This window comes from Mastigoproctus giganteus, chromosome 5, assembly GCF_048544385.1.
Source record: "Mastigoproctus giganteus isolate SK-2022 chromosome 5, ASM4854438v1, whole genome shotgun sequence".
Classification (NCBI taxonomy): domain Eukaryota; kingdom Metazoa; phylum Arthropoda; class Arachnida; order Uropygi; family Thelyphonidae; genus Mastigoproctus; species Mastigoproctus giganteus.
Window position 1 is genome coordinate 176,065,166 of NC_143579.1, and position 24,319 is coordinate 176,089,484.

The 24,319-nt window shown below is 35.3% G+C and overlaps 1 protein-coding gene across 1 annotated transcript in view; it reads right to left on the reverse strand.

Moving 5' to 3' along the window:
- Positions 1-2,418: 2,418 nt before the first annotated feature.
- LOC150085867 (tubulin delta chain-like) overlaps positions 2,419-24,319 on the reverse strand; it is a 191,390-nt gene continuing 169,489 nt past the window's right edge. Inside the window, exon 6 of the mRNA XM_090374720.1 lies at positions 2,419-2,822. Coding sequence (XP_090230846.1) covers positions 2,419-2,822 — 404 coding nt within the window. The remainder of the gene's footprint in view (positions 2,823-24,319) is intronic.

Genomic DNA, 24,319 nt, shown 5'->3' on the forward strand with positions numbered 1-24,319 from the left:
CTAAGAGTGACATCACAGACAAGACACCTAGGACCTGACAAGACAACCTGCCCAGCAGCTGTGCTGTTGATGAAAGGGACTATCACTCATAACAAATGATACAAGGATGGCACTCACTATAACAAATACACAATGAGGAGTTGGGGGGGGTCTCTAGTGTCGCTTGACCTATAACAGCTGTGCTGTTGATGAAAGGGGCTATCACTCATAACAAATGATACAAGACTGGCACTCACTAGTCTCATGAAAGACTCCTGACATAACACTATGCAATCACACAAAATAACACACACTATCTGGCCTTCACAGAGTTTGCTCTGTGACACAAAATAACACACACTATCTGGCCTTCACAGAGTTTGCTCTGTGACACAAAATACACAATGAGGAGTTGGGGGGGATCTCTAGTGTCGCTTGACCTATAACACTAAACACTAGGTACCTTTGGTCTTGCGATTTCTACATTGTACTGGGTGGTTAGTGGGGTCGCTGTGTTGTGTTATGAGACAAGACACACAGTGCTGACCACAGGTGTTGAACACACAGGGCTGTCCCATGCATGACCTTTGGCTGATTGTTCAACCACCGTTGAGCCAGTTATGACAGACTTGTGACACCACAGAATGGAGGTATCGACATTCGAAGTTGGAAAGATCTCAATGCTAACCCTTCTTCCTCTCAGGCACTCAAAAACTGATTACCATGTGTGTGAATATCAGTTCCTGACACTGAGCCTTCAGCACCACAGACCAGTCTGTTCCTACACAAGGGGATGTTGCTAATGGAAAGAAAACTCCGTGTAAACATACCATTTTATTGGGTGAAGATTAATTATTACACTATCTATCAAATTCACTTTTACGGAAACTACATTGTGGATGCCCATGCCTAGCAATCAAAATTTTTTTTTCATACTTTTAAGGTTGTATGGTGTGTTTCACTCAATTACTGTAGGTGTTGATTTTTTTTTAAATTATAATTTATTGCAATTGTTGCTTTTTGCTGATCTCAAGTTTTAATGAAAATAAATATTGAGTAAAAATCTGACTGTATGAGAACTCATGGAATTGTAATACATATTTAGACATTCCAAATTCTGGCACTAACAATAACACATAATATACCATAAAGATATATATTGTGTATGAAATTTATTAATTTAAGTTTTTGTTCTGCAAAAATGTAAGGTGAGTTATAATATTTATGATAAAATAATATATAATGGTAAAATTAGCACTCTCTGGCTGCTTAAAAGAGTTGCAAGTTCTTTAATTAGTTAAAATATTCTTGCAAATACATAAAATATAATGAATTATGAGAAAGACATTACACAGTATTTCTTAAAGAAAAGTTGTCAAAACAAGAAGCACTAAATTTTAGGTAAAATTTATTGTGTTTAGCATTTGGTAACAGAAATTACAATACTCTGAATTCAGCTATTATACCAAATATCATCAAATTATCGTGCAAAATCACCAAATTAGAATAATTAGAATAATTCTAATTTGGTGACACAAGAATCCCTATGGAATCTTTTTACCAGGCCTGAATGACCACTCTATGAATACAACTGGAAAGAACAAGTAGAAACTTTCAGAGACGCACAGGGCATTTCTTCTTTTGGCAATGGCACATAAAATTTGCCTCTCATTTAAAGTGACACATAATACTGCAATTTAAAATTAATATTTTCAGCAGCTTTAAAGACAGATACAATTGTAACAATTTGCCACCTAATTCCAAACATTTTTAGAAGTTCAATTAAATTTAATCCCCTATTAAATGCAATTCAAATCACATACAGAACTTTTAAAACCCAGTACAAAATTGATGCTATAGGATCAATTTAGGAATTTACATTATTGAGTACATTCACAGCAAAAAAATTTTCAGGCAGAGGTGGGTAATAAAACATTAAAATAGATGAAATGACAAAGGTTTCATTTCTGCATGTAGCCAAAAAAGAAAACTGAGTTTGTTACAGTATTAAGAATCTACAATTTTAGCATGAACAACAATTACTTTTCTAAACTGATTCTTGTAATAGATTAAATATTCGTTTATATTATTTATAAAAATTCCAATAATTACATACAGAATATATGTAATTATCATTCTAAATTAGAAAATGATTCTTAAATAAACCAATATCAATAACAGAGTTAAAAGAATGATTTAGAATACCAAAGGAATATTAAAATATTGTAGCAAAGAAAAGTACATAACAGTATCAAAAATTGCAGGGGCATAAATACCAAAAATTTATTTCAACCTCTAAAAGAAGAGAGAAGGGAAGAAAAATAAATCACAGATTTACTGAGCATTTAGATTACTGACCTTCCAAAACAGTACAAAATCACCAAATACTTAAGTGCACAAATAAAATCATTTTATGTATTATAAATATTATTAAAATCATCATGCTATTTTTAAATGCCTATAACTGGCTATTATCTGTTCTACACGGGCAAAGCTGTCAATAAAATCTTCTTCTGTTATACCATAACGAATATACTGATGAAGGTATGCTTTGACTGATAGCATTTTCCATGCCTTACAGATTATATGGTCTAATGAAGATACCACAAATTGGCCATTACTAGCTAACAGTGCCATTTTTTCATACCCAAAAATAGCTTTTGGATGAGTCCACACCTGAAGTCTATTATATGGAGGTACCCAACACGCATATGAAAAAGTAGGTTTATGAAGCACATATGGATCTGCTGCATTTGAATCCACCCCTCTCAAAATTAGTAAGTTGGAAAGGCAAACAGGAGGATGATGGAAGCAGTTTTGAAAATTATCAGGTGTAGAGACTACTGAAAAAAAAAGGGGGGAAGACATTTTAATGTTTAATATAGAACAGAATATAATTATTGATTTTAAAAATATATTATACCTTATTAAAAGCTAAAAGTGGTTCAAAACAAAAATACAGGTGTTAAGATTTGCTCTAATATAAAATTTTTCCTGAAGAGTAAAAAGGCACTTGAGTGTTCTGCCTATGATTATTAGGACCATTGCTAGTAGGGAGAAGGATGTCTTTATTCTTCTATACAAGATGGATAGACCACATTTGGAAAACTATATTCAGGTCTAGAGACCACACCTAAAAAACAAAAAGACAGAACTTCTAGAGGGAGTTCAAAGATAGGCAACCAGATTAATGATGTACAAATTGATACACATATGCAGAGCAGCGGACCACGAAGTCTGATAAACAGACATCTAACGGAATTGACTGAAACGTGTAAGGTGTTAAAGAGGTTGAGTAAAATGAATGAGAAATGTCTTCTCTCTCACTGATGGGACAAGAACTGGGGTGGGGGGCACAAATATAAAATTTGTGATCCTTGGTTCTTATCTCAAGAATAACAGAATATAGGATCCCATGAAGTTTGCTATGAGCAGTGGTTGTTGAACAATTAAAGAAGTCGCCATCCACTGTGAGAGAGCAGTGAGCCTGGCTAAATTCAAAGCAGAAATGGATGGTTACCTTGTAGGAATGGGAATAGTATGAATATTCTGTTTTATTTTGTTATTGCTATTTGGCTGATGCAGAAAAAAGTCTGCTTTCTTGCATCATTTGGCCTTACTAATACTATTACTGAATTACATTTTTTTGTTGTGCACAAATCACATAATATAATTCACACACAGCAAGTTGCTATTACTGTTGTTATTATTATTTATATGGCACATTAACTAAGGCCCATATTGTGCTGATAGCAAGTTGCCTTGGGTTAAATTTGAATATTTGTTATTTAAAAAATTATGCAAAATCAGGTATTTCACAAGTTTATACAGTAATATTGGTAATTTAGGAGTTTAAATTTTTTTTCTAAAGTTCTTTAGCTGGAATGATTAGCTAATGACAGCTGGTATCAGTGCAGTTTTGTTAAAAAACAGCCAGAGGAAGTTTGAATTCCTTCCTTCCTTCTTAGTATGGCTGTTGCTGAGTTGGATTGTTTAATCCAGTAGCAGTGGTACCACCACCAGCTGTAATGAAGACTGTTGTGCCTGGTCTGACGGACCCAAAATTTCTTCCTTATTTTTGAAAAAAAAAAATTTTTTGGAACATACTAATGCTTCACTTTTTACTAATGAATTGTGATGCTTATTAAATGTACTTTATTTATTTTTTTTAAAGAAATTTTTAAAAGGTTGCTTTTTCACAACTGTTATCTTCCGTGTAGCCAAACTTTATTAATTCACCTGAAGACAAAAAAAAAGCATTATAAATTACAAATTCTTCCATTTTGAAGTTTATAAAATTGCTAAGTGCACAAAACTTCAACATTACACATGTGCATCTTTTTTAAACTCAGATTTCTGCTTGGTATATGTCATGACAGTTTCATTTTTACTGATGACTTTCTTAAAGAAATGGTAGACAATAAAATTAAAGTATTTTACATTGCTTGATTTTAATGTTTTCTGTCTGTTTATGTACACCTTTATACATACACATTTTTGCTCTACAGCAATAAAAAATGCTGAACAGCTGCCATCTCATTCCATTATTGTTACCAGTTTAGCTGAGTCCCAAAGTGATCATAATAAAGCAGCATCCACTGTAATGATATTTTAAATGGAGTAAAAGAATAATGTTGCCATAATCTGACATGAAAACAGTTTCATTATACTGTGGTTGATCTCTTAAAAACAAAAATGAAGGCTATGAAAGTTAGTTTTGAACCACCTTCATATATATCTATATAGATATAAAAGCATTGATATTAAAAAGAAACTAAATGCTATCAGGCATAATATTTTAAGAGTTTAAGATTATCTATATAATATCGGTGTAGATACACCATAGACAACTCAAAGAAAAAACTACAATAGTAGTGTAAAGGACATCATTTCATCTGTATCTCATATTGTGCTCATCCTTCATAACAAGTTACCATGTATTGCACTACCTCGAATAAGTAACGCTCCACTAATAAAGAAGACTACTGTTACTTATTCTTGGTGGGCACCACCGCACAGACGGCACTGTTTCAAGGCTAGTTGGCCTTTCATGTTTGCAATATCAGGGTAACTTCCCACTCACTGATGAAAGGCCAACAAGCCTTGAAATGGTGCTGTCTGGGTGGTGGTGGTGCTGCCCACCAAGAATAAGTAACAATAGTCTTCTCTAGTAGTGAAGCATTACTTATTCGAGGTAGTGCAATTCATTGTAACTTGTTGTGAAGGATGAGCACAATATGAGATACAGATGAAATGATGCCCTTTGCACTACTATCATAGTTTTTTCTTTAAGAATTGTCTATGGTACACCAATATTATATAGATATAACAGTAATTTAGTTTAAGATAAATTTTGAATCGCAGTCAGAGACATTTTGCAAAGCTATCACAAGACAATCAGACATTATGTCTGCCAATATGCATTGTAAACGTGAAGTGTAATAATGTCATCATCATCCAATAATTCAGTCTTGTGAATGGTCACTTCCTCTGATGAGCTGCCTCCACCTTTGTCTTTTCTAGTTTGTTCAGCCTTCTCTTGCTTGCTCATCATTGGATTTCTTGGGATATGTTTACTTTACAGGGTAATTTCCCATTGCTTTCCCTGTTGGCAGTAGCTTCCTCTAACTGAAGCTGCGTTTGCTGCTGTTTACCTGTTTAGGTTCCTCCGCCACCAAAACTTGGATTACCAGCCTACCTACTGGTAACCAGATATGTAAGCCCTGTCTTCACAGCATGTTGAAGGCTCTACATATCCTTCCTTCTCTCGTCTGCACTTGACCTAGATTCCTGCTGGAGTTGAAACCCAACCTTCCTCTAGGTTGCTCAGGTTCCAGGGGCCACCCCGTGGAGGTGGCAGTGTAATTGGGATGGAGAGGCTTGGTGAACCCGTTGGTAGTTCATGTATTCCACACCCCTTTGTCCCCTGTTTAATAATGTAACATTTAGAATATTTACTTTTGTTACGGATCCTATAAGTAAATCATCCATGGATAGATCTGCCTTGCATACAATAAAATATTAAATTAGTAAAATGATTACTATTACCCTATGTAATTAAAACATAAACCTTGTTAATACCTTTTGCATACTAATATTAAACCTTATGCAGGTTAGTAATAAACAGTGCTGTTAAATATAACAGCATCAATCATCCATGGATAGATCTGCCTTGCATACAATAAAATATTAAATTAGTAAAATGATTACTATTACCCTATGTAATTAAAACATAAACCTTGTTAATACCTTTTGCATACTAATATTAAACCTTATGCAGGTTAGTAATAAACAGTGCTGTTAAATATAACAGCATCAATCCATTTCTTTCTGCCAGATATATTAAGTCCATAAAAGCTGCCTGCAAATGACCTAGAATTATATTAGTCGTAGCCAATGGTGCAAAAAAGCAAGCTTATGAAGCATCAGCCAAAAAAAAACTACCCTTTCCACATCACCTGTCCAATAATTTGTCTAGTTCTTCCTTGAACTTATTCAAATTACCCGACTCCACAAGAGCCAAATGGAAGTTTGTTTCAGCAATTGACCACACACCTATCTCGCAACCATCCTTCATCATTTGAATTTATGCCCCCCTTATGTGTGTAATCTGAACAAAAGGAAGAATCCAATCAGCACTGAGTTGCTCAATCCATTCAAAGTCTTAAACACCTCAATCAGATCACCTCGCAGGTGCCTAGTCTCCAGATGCTACAATTTGCAGAACTGAAGCTTTTCTTGGTAAGACTACCCTTTTGTTCCCTTCACTAACTGCATTGCCCTTTTCTGCACTTGTTCCAGCATATCTACATGCTTCCTAAAATGAGGCCTCCAGACTTGTATACATTACTCAAGATGCAGATTAACCATTATCTTGCAGTATGGGATAATCAATTCCTTATCCCTGCTAGCAAAGTTCTTGTATGTCATTGACAAAACCCCATGAACTGTCTTGGCACCCTCTCTGCACTGCTCAGAGAATTTCATATCTAACTGCACAATTAATCCCAGGTCTCTTTCATTTTCCATCAACCTGAGCATAGTGCCAAACATCTGGGATTAATATGGGATTACTGCTACCCATATGCATAACTTTGCATTTGTCAATGTTAAACTTCAGCTGCCATTTCTCAGGCAATCTGCCTAATTTTTCCAGACCTTGTTGCAGTAACTTACTTTGATAAACTATAACTTTATATAATATAAATAAAGCATTAAGGTGGAAAACTATTTAGATATCAGTCTGATTTCACGGGTCTGAGATATCTAATATCCCAATAGATAGCTTGAATGTACCTTATCAATGACCTTCAAAACCTAAAAGTAAACTGTAGCAGGATTTAAGTTTCAGCCCTTCAGGTTAAATAATTGTCAAATAAAAGAAATATCTATCTGTATATATTTATTTGTTTTCATTTTCATTTATTTTGTTAACAAAATTTTATTTTACCACAAGCCAAAATTGCTCTTTGGCTTGTGGTTTACATCAGAAATGATGACACATGTTGCTATTTTTGCTTGCAATCCTGGCCACTGACACCTGATGAGAGAGGTTTGTTTTGTAAGTTGTGTGGCAATAATTTTTTTTTTTTTCAATTTTGAAATTATTTATCTCTTATTATACATATGTTTTTTGTTACCTTCTACCCTCTTCTATCACTCTATTTTTTTCTCACACTTTACGTGTGTATGTGTGTGCTGAATAGAACAACAAGAAAGTGGAAATACGAAAGTAGAAAAATGGAAATACAGTCAGTCCTCGTATAGCACGATAGTGGTGTTCCTAGAAACCCTTGTGCAATGCAAAATCGTGCAATATAAACAACAGGCCCTATGGGAAAAATAGGGTTAGGTACCGACCACCCAAGATTGAACACACATTTGTAACCAAAACATTACCAAACACAATAAATAATCGTAATAAAATACTTACGTATTTTATTACGATTATTTATTATTATACGTAATAAAATACATAATACGTAAGCATTTTAATTACTTAAGTATTTTAAGTAATACGTAAGTATTTTATTACAACTATTACGTAATAAAATATTGCTAACGCTTTTGCTTCTATCGTAAGCAAACTTTTTTGTTTGATTTTCTATCCAAACAGATGACAGCCGTTCCATCTCTTCATTCTTTGTGTCTTAATCTAATGGATTTTAATTACACTTTGAGTTGTTCCTGCTATGAAAGTTGTTTTTATTTTCTCTGCATTCTTTGTAATTCTCAGCGTTGCCTCATATAGGCCTGTAGCACGTGTAATATCACATGATCTTCCATTTCCCTCAAAGCGTTTCACAATTTCATATTTTTTCTCTATCGACAGAAGCGGACTGGCCATAAGCAAGCTTACCGGGGAAACCCCGGTGGAGCGGAGGCCGGTGTGATTTTGGTCATAAACCATAGTATGAGGCCACTATAAATTTTCCCGGGTAAGCCAGTCCGCCTCTGTTTATCGATATTGCTTTTCTTTTTCTCTCTGAATCTGTAGTGGCTTCACCAGGACGCTTCCTTTTCACACCTTTTAAGTATTTTACTCATTTTTAGGGAATAAAGCACAATTACAAAACAAGAAGGCACGCTTGATACACATAAACAAAGCAGCGCACGTGTAGCAACTGAATAAACAACACCGTAAAGGCAGAGATACACTATTAACACCTCACATTTTACTAAAGCACATTTCTAGGGGTTACTACCATAAAACAATAAAAACAATTATAAAAAAGTTTATAACAGATTCCAATAGCAGAAATGCAAAGACAGTTGCGTTTCTGCTATTGGAATCTGTTATAAACTGGTAGTAAACTCGATCTAATTGCATTTGCGATTATACCGATAGCTGGAATTGTGTTGGTTTTTACGTTATTATGGTGAAAAGTGTTTCCCCTTCACTGATATAAAAAACATAATTACATTTTCAGGATCTTCTCTTCATTCCTATCGTGTTGCGTTTAGTTGGGGTGATTCCGCATTCGACTGCCATTTCTTGTAAAAACAAAAGCGAATCGTGCATAAGAGAATTCGGTTCGTGTTATATAAGATATCGTTCCCCTATTTATAAATCGTGTATGATCGAATTCGTGTAGTGTAAACAAGTGTTATATGAGGACTGACTGTAAGAAGATAGAAAAATGGGGAAGTAGTCTAGTACAGTCAAAGGCAGCAGATGCTAACCTTAAGCAGAGCATGGACAATAAAGTGAGAAAAAAAAAAAAAAAGGGAAAGAAAGAAAATGAGGGAGATAAAGAGTAATAGAAGGGAGATTGAAGATAACTAATAAAATATGCATAATAAGAAATAAATAATTACAAAATTAACAAAATAAGGACATTGCCACAATATCATGGCAACTCGTCGTGAAGGTATTCACAATATGAGATGTAACTTAAACGATGCCGCTATTGCAAATTTGCTAATCTATAATTGGCTGTGTATAAATGATGCAAGTGCACTAAGATATACATAGTCTAACTCTTTCGCAGCTTGAGGCATAAGCCCTTAATGCATTAGAGCCACAGTATACAATATTTATCAAGGATCTTAAAAATTATGATGTGTTTGGCACTTAAACAGTTGTGCCTGTTGGAATTATCCAGCATACTAACACAGGAGGAAAACTTGTACAATCATAGAAAACAAAATCAAGTCTATATAATTAACATGCTCCCCACCCCAAAGGGAAATAATTGGGAAACTCCATCCACAAATGCGAAAAACGTTAATGAAAATTAATCTTTATTTGTTCAATTAAATTTCTATGTTGGATATCACAGTGCCAATTACTGATAGCTGTGCTATAAGCTGTTCATACAGAATATAATGAACCTAAGAGGAAATTTAATATTTTCCTATTTTGCTTAATTTTAGCACTGAAGTTTTTTCAAAAAATTTTTGTATTTTTAAATCTTTTTCAGAATGATTACAGATAAAACTCATTCTGAAGCACTGAGACCTAATAATAATATGATGCACCATTTTAGAAATATCAGTATGCCAATGTGAGAGACTTATTAAAAATTATAGTATCTCTATCATCATATGACTTAATGTTTACTGCACCTTGATCCAAAGTGACATACAGGTTGAGAAAAGCAATCAAAGATTCTGTTTGAATTAGTGCATTCTGTTAGTAAAAATATATTTAGTACATCAATAATAAAATAACAAATAATAAATCAAAAAGGCTCAAAAAATTACCACCATTATGTCATATCGATAAGAAAATGTTAAAATTCTGCTGCCATTGTAAAAATCTTGATATTGTAATGCAACACAATGACCCTCTGCAGCAGAGATCCTTGTTTCCATAAAAAGTAGCTATAATTGGTGACTCAATTTACAGAGAAGTGAGAAATATATTGTGCAAGAAAGACAGGTACAATAGGACCAGTGTAAGCCTGCCAGGAATAAAGTAGAGAGATGTAAAGCAGCTATATAGTGATGTAGTTGTAGAGTAATCATCTTTTAAAGGCACAAAAGGTGATACTGTTGTACATGTTGGCATTAATGATACGGCTTTCCTACTCTCAAGGCATTAAGAGCAGGAGAGCTGAGGATGTAATTAACAAGTACAGAGCAATTTGCTAAAAAGTCATGAGTTAGGATTGAAATTCAAAGTGTCTGTAATTCTATCCAGACATGATAAAAAGTTTATATTGTTGTACATATTGGCACTAATGATATTAAGGGTAGAGTTGAGAATGTAATTAACAAGAGCAAAGTTGCAAAAAAAAAAAAAAAAGAAGTTATGAGTTAAGAATGAAACTGAAAGTGTCTGCAATTCTATCTACACACCATAGAAGGGAGTACATGATGAGAGCCTTATCAATCAATTCAGCCCTGGAGAGATTATGCAAGGCCCATTGGGTAGAATTTTTACAAAAGGTGATACTGTTGTACATTAGCATTAGCATTAGTAGAGGCATTTGATGCAAGAAAGCAAGCTTATGCAGCATCAGCCAAAAAAAAAAAAAAAACCCACTTCCACTTCACCCCTCTGTTCGTTCAAAATACCTGTCCAGCTGAGCCTTAAACTTATTTAGGCTATCAACCTCCACCACAAGGGATGGAAGTCTGTTCCACCAACCAACCACCCGCTGGCTAAAGGCAAATTTCCGCACGTCTATCCTACATCTGTCTTTCCTCAATTTGAATTTATGCCCTCTCAGGTGATTTTTCTGAGCTAGAGGAAGAATCCCATCAGCATTGAGCATGCTTAAACCATTCAAGGCTTTATACACCTCTATCAGATCACCTCGCTGGTGCCTAGTCTCCAGACACTCTAATTTGCAAAACTTAAGCCTTTCTTTGTAAGAGCACCCCTTTGTTCCATTCACTAATCTTGTTGCCCTTCTCTGTACTCGTTCCAGCAGCTCTACATCCTTCTTGAAATGAGGCCTCCAGACCTGTATACAGTACTCTAGGTGTGGCCTGACCATCGCCTTATACAATGGAATAATCACCTCCTTATCCCTGCTGGAAAAATTCCTGTATATCATTGACAATACTCCATGAGCTACTCTTGCAGCCCATCTGCACTGCTCAGAGAACTTCATATCTGCCTGCACAACCACCCCCAAGTCCCTTTCATGTTGGCATTAATGATACGGCTTTCCTACTCTCAAGGCAGGAGAGCTGAGGATGTAATTAACAAGTACAGAGCAATTTGCTAAAAAGTCATGAGTTAGGATTGAAATTCAAAGTGTCTGCAATTCTATCCAGACATGATAAAAAGTTTATATTGTTGTACATATTGGCACTAATGATATTAAGGGTAGAGTTGAGAATGTAATTAACAAGAGCAAAGTTGCAAAAAAAAAAAAAAAAAAGAAGTTATGAGTTAGGAATGAAACTGAAAGTGTCTGCAATTCTATCTACACACCATAGAAGGGAGTACATGATGAGAGCCTTATCAATCAATTCAGCCCTGGAGAGATTATGCAAGGCCCATTGGGTAGAATTTTTCTCAGTGTCATCTGTGCTTGTTAACAGGAGTGACTACTTCTACAGGGATGGGATACACTGAAATAGAAGAGGTGCAAGAATATTTGCTGATGTATTGAGAGAGTGTTTGGTGCATTGGAAAACTCCTAGCCCAGGGGATATACACATTAATAGATTAACGGTGGCCACAGGAAGAGGTTAAAGTGATTCTTGCACTGCTACTATTAGAACATGAAGCAGCCTGGAAAGCAGTGTTGTGGATTTCAAGGCTTGCTAGGGGTCCTCGTGTAACAAGCAAATACATGGGCTTTATTAGGGTTACTAAGATTAAAAACAGTTGCATGTATACTTGTTTGTACACTAAAGAAAAGGAGCACAGTAAATAAATTTCATGTATTTAAAGCATTGATCAAGTCATCAAAATACACACAGTGCAGGAAAATGAGAGACATGGTGTCACTCATATATAGGATTCAGAATTTCAATGTGATAAGTATAGAAAAGATAGACAGGACAGGAGTGGGGGTTACTCTTAGTTAAGAAGTAAATATTAAACTAAGACAGTACATCCAGTAGATATGGGTGTGCAGTGCAGTGCTGAATGAATTTGGTGTGACAGTAGTAGTGGTAAAACAAAAATGAGGGTAAGATTGTGCTATTGTGCCAAATGACTGTGATGAGTATGACAAACAACTGTACAGACATATATAGCAGGCCAGAAACTTAGAATATCTTATTATGGGGGACTTTTACATCCTAGATACTGACTGGATCTTTTGGATTGGTCACTCATACAGTAGCAAAACTTTTGTGGATTCATTGAATGACTGTTTCCTAAACAAGCATGTTAGAGAGGTAACATGAGAAAGCAATATTACTGATCTGATTATCAGCAGTGACCTGTCATGCACCAGGAATTTGTAGATAAAAGACCCACTAGGGGCAGTGATCACAATATGTGGGATTTACATTAAAATGTAACAAAAATGTAAGTAAATGTAATTGATGTAAATATAACTGATGGCAAGGGACAGGGCTTTTGTTTCATAAAGGTGACAATCGCAGTCATAGACAGTTTTTAAATTTTGTGCAGTGAGACCACCTGATAAATTTACCAACAACAAATTCTAAATGGGAAGCATTCGTGTACGTTATCGTAGCAGCTGGGCTTTTTAGACCAACTAACTACGAGACACTAAGAGAAGGTTTAAGGCATAGACTTAAATGGATGTCAGATGAATTGATGAGACTCATGGCAGTGAAGAAAAATGTAGGGAATGCACATAAATCATCAGGAGATACAGATGAAATAAACCAGTCTGCAATCAGGTCACAAAGGTGTTACAAAAGCAAAGGCAGATTAGGAGAGATCTCTGGCAAAGAATGTGAAGAAAAGCAGCAGAATTCTTTATTTATGTAAAGAGTAGAAGGAAGAGATTGAATTTTACTGGTCCACTAGATATGAATGCATTAACTGTTGATAATGCTGTTCATTTTGCAGACAAACTTAATGTGTATTTTGCATCTACATTCACACATGAAGAATTTTTTAGGAATGGGGATGACAAAATTCAGTTAAATTCTGGTGGGGAGCTGAATGATTTGTGATAACTGAGGGAAAGTAAAGAAGAAATTGTTGAAGCTAAACATAAAGATACACATAAAAATAGCACCTGGAGTGAATGGGATCTATCCAGTTATATTAAAGGAGGCAGCAAAAGAGGTACACAAACCTTTAGCTATAATTATAAGAGCATCTTTGGGATCAGATTCCTATGTACTGATGATGTGTGAATGTTTCTAAAATTCAGAAAGGGGGATCAAAGGGTGACACGACTAATTACAGACCTGTAAGCTTGACTACCGTTCCAGGGAAAATAATGGAGTCACTGATTAAAGAAGTAATGCAGGATCACCTAGCCAGGAATGCAATTATACTTCAGTCATAGCAAGGATTTGTTAAGGGGTGATTTTGTCTGACCAACCTGATTGGATACTATGAAACAGTAAAAAAGGAAATGGATGCAAAAAATAATTCTGACATGATATACTCAGATTTCAGAATATTGTTGCACATAAAAAACTGCCATACAAATTGGACCAGTGTAGCATTAAGGGCAAGTTACTGCTATGGATAATAGGATAGATGAGTGGAAGAAGAGAGTGGTTATCAATGGGCACTGCTCTTTTTGGATTAATATTATTAGTGAAGTCCCCCAGTTTTCAGTGCCAGGCCCACTGTTATTTTCTAAATATAGATTTTGATGAAAGTATATCAGGTTTAATGTCTAAGTTTGCAGATGATATAGGGGTTGCAAGGTAGTTAATCACATTAATTAGGGAATGCTACTGCAACAAGATCTGGATAAAATAGGCAGATAGCTGAGAACTGGAAACTGAAGTTTAATACTGACAAATGCATGGTACTTCTTATGGAGAACCAAAATCTCAGATTAATGTATTAGTTGTGTGATCACTCAGAAGGCCTCCGTAGCCAAATGGTCAGGAACAGAAGTGCAGTAGCCCATGCTCTTTGAATAGACTGGGATTCAGGCCCCTCTGCTAAGTATAGTCATTCACCAACCCACTCTGAACCAGCATGGCAGATTATGGTCCATTCCATCAATATGAATCATTGAGGAGGCTTCCATCTTGCAGTGGATTGATAATGGCTGCAGTTTACCGCACTCAGGGCAGTGGAAAATGAAAAAGACCAGGGGGCAATTGTGCAGTCAAGGATGAAGTTCTCTGAACAGTGCAGACAGGTTGCCAGGATAGCTCATAGGCATTCGTCAATGATATAAAGGAATTTTTCCAGCAGGGATAAGGAGATGATTAGTTAATTAGATATTAGGAGTTTTATGGAGCATCAGCATCTAAGGCTATTTGTGCACCAAGGTAATAACATATAAAGATATAGAAATTTGATAGTATGAACCAGAGCTATAATGCTCAATATGTTCTACATTGATCCCAATATTTGTAAAAGAATACGAGAAGTTTACCTCAATGTGATACGTAGAACACTTCTGTATGATACTCTCCAGAAATTAAAACGAAAACAACTAAAAAATCAAAAATCTTACATTTACAGTAAGAAATAATTAACAATAATAGAAAATCAAATGAACAAAATTAAAAATCAATTTAATGCAATTAAAAAGTAAGTAAAAAATTAATTTAACGTAAAAAAAATTGCAAAACGATTTTCCTTCCTGAAGTAGACAATGCTTTTCGACCATATGTTGTGATCACAGGAATGAAAATTACTGAATAGGGGTGAGCACAGAACTTAAATAGGGATTATTTGTCTTTGCACATGCTCATAAGCCGACCGGGCTAGCCTGGTGAGTAAAGTGCCTGCCTGGCAACCCAAAGGTTGCGGGTTCGATTCCTGCCTCGGGCTTGGATCAAAGTACTGCAAAAACCTTGGGAGGTGCATTATGGCCACAAAAGCCTATGCGCCAACAACTACAAAAAAAAAAAAAATATGCTCGTAAATGACCACAAGTTGGAGATTAGATATGGCCGGCGAACATTAACAGAATCCTCATATAATTTAATTTCAATGGTTTCTGCAATTAATAGTCTCATAATTATGTAGGACACTAAGTATTTTGGTCTTGTTAAATAAAAAAGTATGTTTTTCATTAACAGCATGTAAAGCTAATTCTGACGCTGCTGAACAAGAAGCACGAACTGAGACCGCATGTTGACACGAAAATTCATAGCCAGGTGGGAAGGAGCAGCAGTGCGTAGCACACGCTTCTTGATTAGACCATGGTTCGAGCCCGTCACCACCAAATAAGGAGGATGCGGAAAGGTCAGGGAATGACCACCGCATATCCCGGAGCAATATGGCCTTAGTTGCTAATGCTCCTAAAAACCAAATAACAACAACAACATAACAACGAAAATTCAGAGGAAACTGCGAAGAACCCTGATAAGACGAATCGCAATCACTGCAAGAAATGTTGTATTCTAGGTCATTTATTTGTGTTGTGAATGAGGAAAGGATTGAGCGATTGTTCAGTATAGTGTGTAACTTCCATATTGGCCTGTCTACAATTTTATATTCGGTATCTTTAAAGAATCTGTTAAGTTGTTTGTGCCACTGTTCAACATATGGGACAGAAATAAAGTATTTTTTGATATTATTTTTGTTGGTTGGTGTATTTTTTTGTATTCTATTCTTAGCTTGTACCCTAATTAAATAAATAAATAAATAAATAAATTTTCTGTTTATACTCCGGCACGACAACCAAGTCAGTAGAGTTTACAATAAATCGTCAATACAAGTATTTATCGTATTTAGTAGTCACGGGCTTGAACCCCGGTCCACTCAAGGAACGCGTGCTATGCACCCTCGCTCCTGACCACTGGGCTACGTCAGGCTATTGTAGCAAGTGGGCAACCCCTGTTTAAGAATCTGCTGGTTAATATTTGTATTTCTGAGCCAAAAGCAGATTCCATTGTTGAACATTTATAAGCATTGAGAAATTGATTAAACATAATCGATCTTTTTTAGGTGAACGAGTGATGGCTGTTACAATGCAGAAGCATCCCGGTGTTTGTAGGTTTTCGATAGATGTTAAATTGTATTTTATTTGCATCCCGAGTAAGCATGAAATTTAGAAAATTTAATGATTCAGTATCTGTATTCTCCCTCTCCAATGTAAAATCGAGTCTAGAATGAATATTATTAAACGAATGTAAAATGTCTTGGATAGTGCTACTATCAGTGATGACTAGTACATTGTCTAAATACCTCCCATAGTATGTGGTATGGGATAGAAAAGTCGTCAAATGTATATGTTCAATACGCCCAACATTCAATGAACCAACATATCAACAGGTTAAAAATCTTTCCTCATGTAAGTTATCGCAGGACCAGATTTCACTTTTAACCAAAGGATTAAATTACAATTTACCACCTCGAAAACTACCTAAAAAACAGTGCGTAATTGATATTGAATTTGACTTAGTAATGTTCCACAAAAAGATTTATTTATTCAACAAGTTAACCAGGTGGGAAATAACATAAAAGAAACGTGACTTCCTAAATTGAATACACATGACAGTTCAGCTTTATGTGAACTTCGGAAAAATAAAGACATTATTATTCAGAGAGTTGATAAAGCAGATACAATGGTAATACTCAGTAAACCTGATTATATTAATAAGTTAGAGTCAGTTGTACAGATACCTCCACTTATCTTGAAGTAGACACGGCATTATTTACCAATTTAGTTAATCAATACAATAAAACGTTAACCGCGTACTGAAAAAATGGCTACATTACTATTGCTTAGTTAAAGTTGAAGGCCAGAACGTACAATATTCCTGCACTTTTCGGTCAGGTAAAATTACATAAGACCGGATTTCCTATTCGGCCTATTGTTTCGTACAGAAACTCAGCATTTTCATCCTTGGCCACACATGTATATAGCATTATAAAACCCTTTAGACAGGCGACAAAATTTGGGATTAAGAACTACAATATACTATTTAATAACCTTAAGAACTGTAGACTTGGCAGTAATGATAATTTATTCTCACTAGATGTTACCTAGTTATAGACGAATGTAAACATTGAATACACATTAGATATTCTTTGGGATATGTTAAATAATAACTCGATACTGATTAATTATATGAAGCTTCCTATTAAGCAAATTTTTCACTAAATTAAACTCTTAGTTGAAGCCAACTATATCACCTTTCCAGACAAAGTACACAAAGAAATTTTTGGTTTGCTAATGAGATAAGCCTGAGCAGCCTAATATCGGAGATCTATCTCTCAACGATTGAACATATGCATTCGACACATTTTCTACCCCGTTTCACATACTATGGGAGGTATTTAGTAGTAGTAGTAGTAGTGCCATGTGATGCAAGAAAGCAAGTGTATGAGCTTATGCAGCATCAGGCAAAAAAAAAAAAAAAAAAAAATCGCACCATTCCCTCCAAATGTTGTTTGTTTGTTTGTTATTTGGTTTTTAGAAGCATTAGCAACTAAGGCCATATTGCTCCGGGATATGTGGTGGTCATTCCCTGACCGTTCCACATCCTCCGTATCTGGTGGTCACGGGCTCGAACCCCGGTCTAATCAAGAAGCGTGTGTTATGCACTGCTGCTCCTCCCCACCCGGCTACGGAGGTGCCGCTTCCCTCCAAATGCCTGTCCAGTTGCTCCTTAAATTTATTCAACCTATCAACTTCCACAACGACAGATGGAAGCTTGTTCCAGCAATTAACCACCTGCTGGCTAAAGGCAAATTTCCGCACATCAGATCACCGTGCAGGTGCCTAGTCTCCAGCCACTGCAATTTGCAGAACTTAAGCCTCTCTTGGTAAGAGGATCCCTTCATTCCCCTCACCAATCTTGTTGTCCTTCTCTATACATGCTCAAGCAAATCTACATCCTTCCTAAAATGAGGCCTCCAGACCTGTACGCAGTCTGAAGGTGTGGCCTGACCATTGCCTTATACAGAGGGACAATCACCTCCTTTTCCCTGCTAGCAAAATTCCTATATATCATTGACAAAACCCCATGACCCGCCCTAGCAGCCTGTCTGCACTGCTCAGAAAACTTCATATCTGACTGCACAATTACTCCCAGGTCTTTTTCATTTTCTACCACCTTAAGTTAGTACCACAGAGTTGGTACATTTCTTTGAGGTTACTTCTACCCATATGCAGTACTTTGCATTTGTCAAGGTTAAACTTCACTTGCCACTTCTTAGCCCATCTGCCCAAATTTTCTAGATCCTGTTGCAGTAGCACACTGCTATTACTGTCATTAACAATCCTGCCAACCTTTGTATCATCTGCAAACTTCGACACTAAGCCTGATCCACCTCCATCAATATCATTTATAAATATACAAAACAACAGTAGACCCAACACCGAACCTTGTAGGGGGGGAGGTTTTTCTTTTCTTTCTTTTTTAATTAGGTTTTACTTTATAATTATTTTATATTTATTTTAACTTGTGCGTGCGCGTGTGTGTGTGTGTGTGCTCTCTCACACACACTCACACACACACACTATCTGTTTTGTACTACAAAACTCTTGTGTTCATTCAAGAGTAACTCATAGTATTTCCCAAGGTAAGTTTTCCTCTATAGTTAAAATTTGTCTACAGTCAAAATGACTGTAAAGACACAAGTGTGCATATGATTCTATGCTACTATCAGTATGTTAAAACTCTCTCAACTAGACAGTAACACACTCATGTTGAAGACCACTGATCTAGAATAACACCTTTTCTTATACATGTGAATTAAAATGCCCTTATCAATAAAATTCACTAGAATTTATTTCAATTCTAATCAAAAGATGGTGCTAGTAATATTTTCAAAATATAACATCAGCATTGTTTATTTATAAATTAAAAACATTCTTAATAAACAAAAATTTATTACTTGAGGCTTTCACAATTAGGAAGACAAAATTTTGGCAGAAAGTAAATGTTCACAAATGTGAACCTTTACTTTCTGCTTTTCTTTACTTTACTTTATTTGTGAACCTAATTTTAAATTGACTATAAATAAATATCATAAAAAATGTATGAATCTACATGCTTTTTGCTACTCTAGGCTTACTGACAAAGGTGTGTATTAGAAAATAAGAATGGGTTCCCCCCCCTATATTGGCAAAATTCAAATAAAGAGCATTTTCTACCTTCATGAATTACGATACTCAAAAAAAATCTACTACTGAAAAGTATTCTTGCCATTATCTGCAGTTAGGTGCCACCACACTGATAGATGTTTCACTGCTAATTCCATCTTATTAGAGATAGGCAGGATCATATGGAAAACACCACACACTTATGAGTAACTAAAAGTGCTGTATCACAGCACTTCCAAAGAAATTAAGTACAACAGTTACTTTGTCCATACATTAATGCCAGAGCATTGTAAACAAATCAAAAACATTTGAGCTTTTGATAGCAGAGATTACAAGATACCTTTTTGATGCTTCTCACTGCCTCAAGGTGGTAAATTTCCCTGAATCATGTCAAGGTAGTGAGGATATTGAATCAGTATGATGTGAAATGAGTTGCAGTAAAGGGGAGGTGGGATATATTACAGATCAAATTACTCTGAGTATGACAAAAATCTCTTTAGGCAGATTGAATGACTAGTCAGTAGTCTCATTATGAGCAACTTCAACGTATCTTTTACAGGACTAGAATAAGTGGACTAGAAATACACTATATTGTAACAGAATTTTAAACAAATTAGATGACTGCTACTTACATTGGCGTGTTCAAAAGATAGTACAAGGTGCTCAAATGTAGTAGATCACTAAGGAACCTGATTATATTTGACCCCAGGGCTCACATCTGGTAAGTATGGGCTTCACAAACCCAGGGTCCTGAGCTGGATATCATTATTCTTCTCTTGGTGATTCCTTTCTACTTCTCTCTCTCTCTCTCTCTCTCTCTCTCTCTCTCTCTCTCTCTCTCTCAGGGTGGCTTGTGAAATTTTTTTGGCTAGTGCAGCATAAGCCTTAGGCTTCTTTGCATCATATGGCTAATAATAATAATATCAAAAACTTAGCAGTGTGGGGGGAGACTAATAGCAGGCAGTAACCACAATCAATACCGTAAAATAGGCTATATATAAAGAAACTTGGGTGGTGAAGGTGAGGGCTTCAATTTGAAGAGAGGAGGCTATAATGTAACATGGTATTCCTTGCACTCGATTAACTGGGAAGACCAATGTATAGTGCCAGATACAAATATGTTATTGGAAATATTCAAGGGATTTATCCTTAAAGTCAAACATATTCATACCAGTGGTACAAATAATCCACTGATGGAATAAGATGGGCAAAAGCTGATTACAAGGAAGCACTAGAAATCTTAAGGGGGCACCTGAATGGGGTGTATAAAGCCCTGAAAGGAATCAGTAAAATGAACATGGGAGGCATATTTTAAGAGAGAAGTAAGGGGCACAAACAGAAAATTTTGGGGGAAGGCTATAGATCAGAAGGCTATAGATCTTTTGAAATTAAACTTCAGGCAGCATGGTGATGTGGATCAATGGAATGAATTGCCTGAAACAGTGGTTGAGGTGGATAGTCTGGTTTAGTTCAAAGTGGAATTGTACAGGCAGTTTTTAGCAACAAATACATATGAGTGATTTTTTTTTTGGCAGATGCAGAAAAAGTTTGCTTTATTTAAAAAATTAAATATTTTAAAATAATTTATTAAATATTTTAAAAGAATTATTCACAAATTTTCATTTTCAAGAATTTTTAAAATTTCGCAAAGAAACTCTACAGAGCACACCATTAACAAAAATCAGGCCAATGTCAAGAAACTTGCTTCAGAAAAGGTTAAATTAACTTTCAAACAAAATTCTAAAGGTTTGTGCTTTGAATGTTTAATATCATACAATGTTGACAATTCAATGTTATATTCTGCCATTAATACACTTATTTACTTATGCCCCATTCTATTTTCTTTATTATATCACAGTGTGCCACAGCACCTTAGGGTGCCGCAACAACATTCCAGGTGCCACATAATTTGGGTTTAAGTTACTTAAATTTCAAAATATATGTGGAACAATAAAAATAACTCTGGCTAAAAAAACAAAGAAAGAAACACAATTGAAATTTTACAAAGTAATGGCAATACCAACATTTCTTTACAGCTCTGAAACATGGATACCGAAATAAAGAGACATTAACAGAATACAAGCTGCAGAAATGAAATTTTTAAGATATGTTAAAGGATGTACAAAATTTGATAAAATACCAAACGTAAATATTAGAAAGTAAGTAAAGATTTACTCAATTAATGAAAAAATTATAGAATATAGACAAAGATGGAAAGAACAGGTAGAAAGAATGGAAGATAACAGATTCCCTAAATTAGCTTACACATATAGAGCAAAAGGAAAAAGAGACAGAGGAAGAATGAAGAAAAGATGGGCGAAGAAAAGACCTCCTTGAGATCGGAACAGGCGGATCGCCTAATCCGTGAACGAAGACAAGATAAGTTACTTAAACCCAAATTATGTATATAAAAAAATATATATACATTTTTTTTTATTTATATATTTATTTCATTATAAAAGGTACATTCTTATTATTGTGTTGCATAAACTACAATGATAGTATTTACATATGTCAACTGATCATTCTATTTACAATTCCAAAATAAAAAAAAAATACGAAAAACCTCACATTATAAAAAATAATAGTTTCATTACATACAATATTACATTATGGTTATCTTTTGTATATAAATTATATAACTATCATATAACATATTTTTTTAAATATTAGATACATATATACAGAAAGAGAGTAGGTGGAAAATTGAGTATGGGTGCCACAAAATAAAATAAATTACTTAAAGGTGCCATTATTAAAAAAAGTCAAAAATAACTGTTATATCAAGTTTGTCACTAAGCTTTAATGTTGTTGTTCTTCTCTTCTCTGTATGAAGTTTATTAACTTTAGGAGCCATAGTGAGGGGTTTTTAATTTAATGTAAAATGAGATATAATCCATGATATCAGGATTATACCTCATTTTGTCTGCAAGACATCTGTGCTGTATGTAAACATAACAAAATAATGAAATAACGAAAGTTCCGTTATTTCAACAGTCTGCTGTATATAAGGTTCCTTTGTTTTACATAGGTAGCATTAGGTTTTCCTCCAATGCTAGTATACCATATACAATTTCAAAAGATGTTTAAGTTGGATAATTTTAAGGATAATTGTAAATACTATATATAGTGACTACATTCATATCCATGAAATAAATTCATGCCTTAGAAAGACTGTGCTTGAAGTGAAGTAGACTGGTCAAATAAAAGTGCATTTTAATGCACTTTATTTGACAGACTGCATATTTTAACAGAGAATACTTTATTTTAGAAGCATAGCTGATCATTTGCCTGATCATTTGGATTTAGAAGGGCATCAATAAAGAACATAATGTTCACACTGTTTGAGTGATAGTTTGATGCCATAGTACTTTATTATATAAAGTTATAATTTATGTATACAGCTCATCACTGAAATTCCTCCACCTAGAAAGGATAGATGGATTTACCTGAAAATCTGCATGCACAATTGTGATTTATATGGATGTAAACAATTAGTACGCCAAGTTGATTGGTGCAATAGAACATCCAATAACTGTTAGTCTCTGATGTAGGAAATTGAAAGTGCTTTAAAAAAATTAGTGTACATGTTAGCAAGCTATTTGTTATTTGTTTTTTTTTTTAGGAGCATTAGCAACTAGGGCCATATTGCTCCAGGAATATGCGGTGGTCATTCCCTGACCTTTCCGCATCCTCCGTATTAGGTGGTCACGGGCTCGAACCCTGGTCTAATCAAGAAGCGTGTGCTACGCACTGCTGCTCCTGCCCACTTGGCTACGGAGCCGCCATGTTGGCAAGCAAACAAAATGGTGAGTGAATGATTGTCTAAGAGTGCAATGCCTTTAACTTGTATATGTTGATGTTATGTACAGTACTGTTAATGGACTTTGAAATGGTTCAGATCATTGGGTGGTCAGAAGCCATATGGCCATCCAATGATCTTAACCATTGGAAAATGCCACTTGTATAGGTCATGATGCCCAAATGGTTGGATGATGTTGTTATCAATCGATATAGAAAGGTGTTTGGACACACTGCCACAGATGTGATGGCATCAGAATAATATCAGAATGAGATGATCAATGGTTTCCTAATTAGAACAGGAATCCAATATATAAAATCTGACAGATTTCCACTATGACACTATCCCTATTTGTGTCTGTGGTGGGAACATGATTAGCAGATGATTATGAGAGATGGATTATTATAATGACTTTTTCTCCTAATAGGATTTCTTCCACCCGGTAACTGGTACTAAGTGCATGGGGTGGGTAGTTGTGTCCAGTTCCTATTATTATTATTACTATTATTATTGCTGTTCATTGGGGAACTCTATGACTATCTTACAGTGTTCAGGATTGAGGCTTTCTGGAGTTCTTTATTGGTCTGGGAGGAGGCTGATTGCTACTAGCTTCTTATGGAGGGTTTTGGCACCATGCTGGTGGTTGACACAGTGATCAGGATGGTCATTACTTGTTCAACATGCCACATTTTTTTTGAATTCCTGTCTAAGGTCTGTGTACTTCCTGTTCTTTTCCTCTTAGGTTTTCTGGAGGTTGCTAGTGTTGGGCACTACTACGTAAATTATTATTAGTAGTATTAGCAGCAAGTTATGCAAGAAAACAAGCTTATACAGCATCAGCCAAAAAACACAAAAAAAAAAAAAGCCAGCACTTCCAATTTCACCTTCCAAGACTCTCTCTAAGAGTTTATCTAATTCCTTCCTTGAATTATTCAAACTACCCATCTCCACA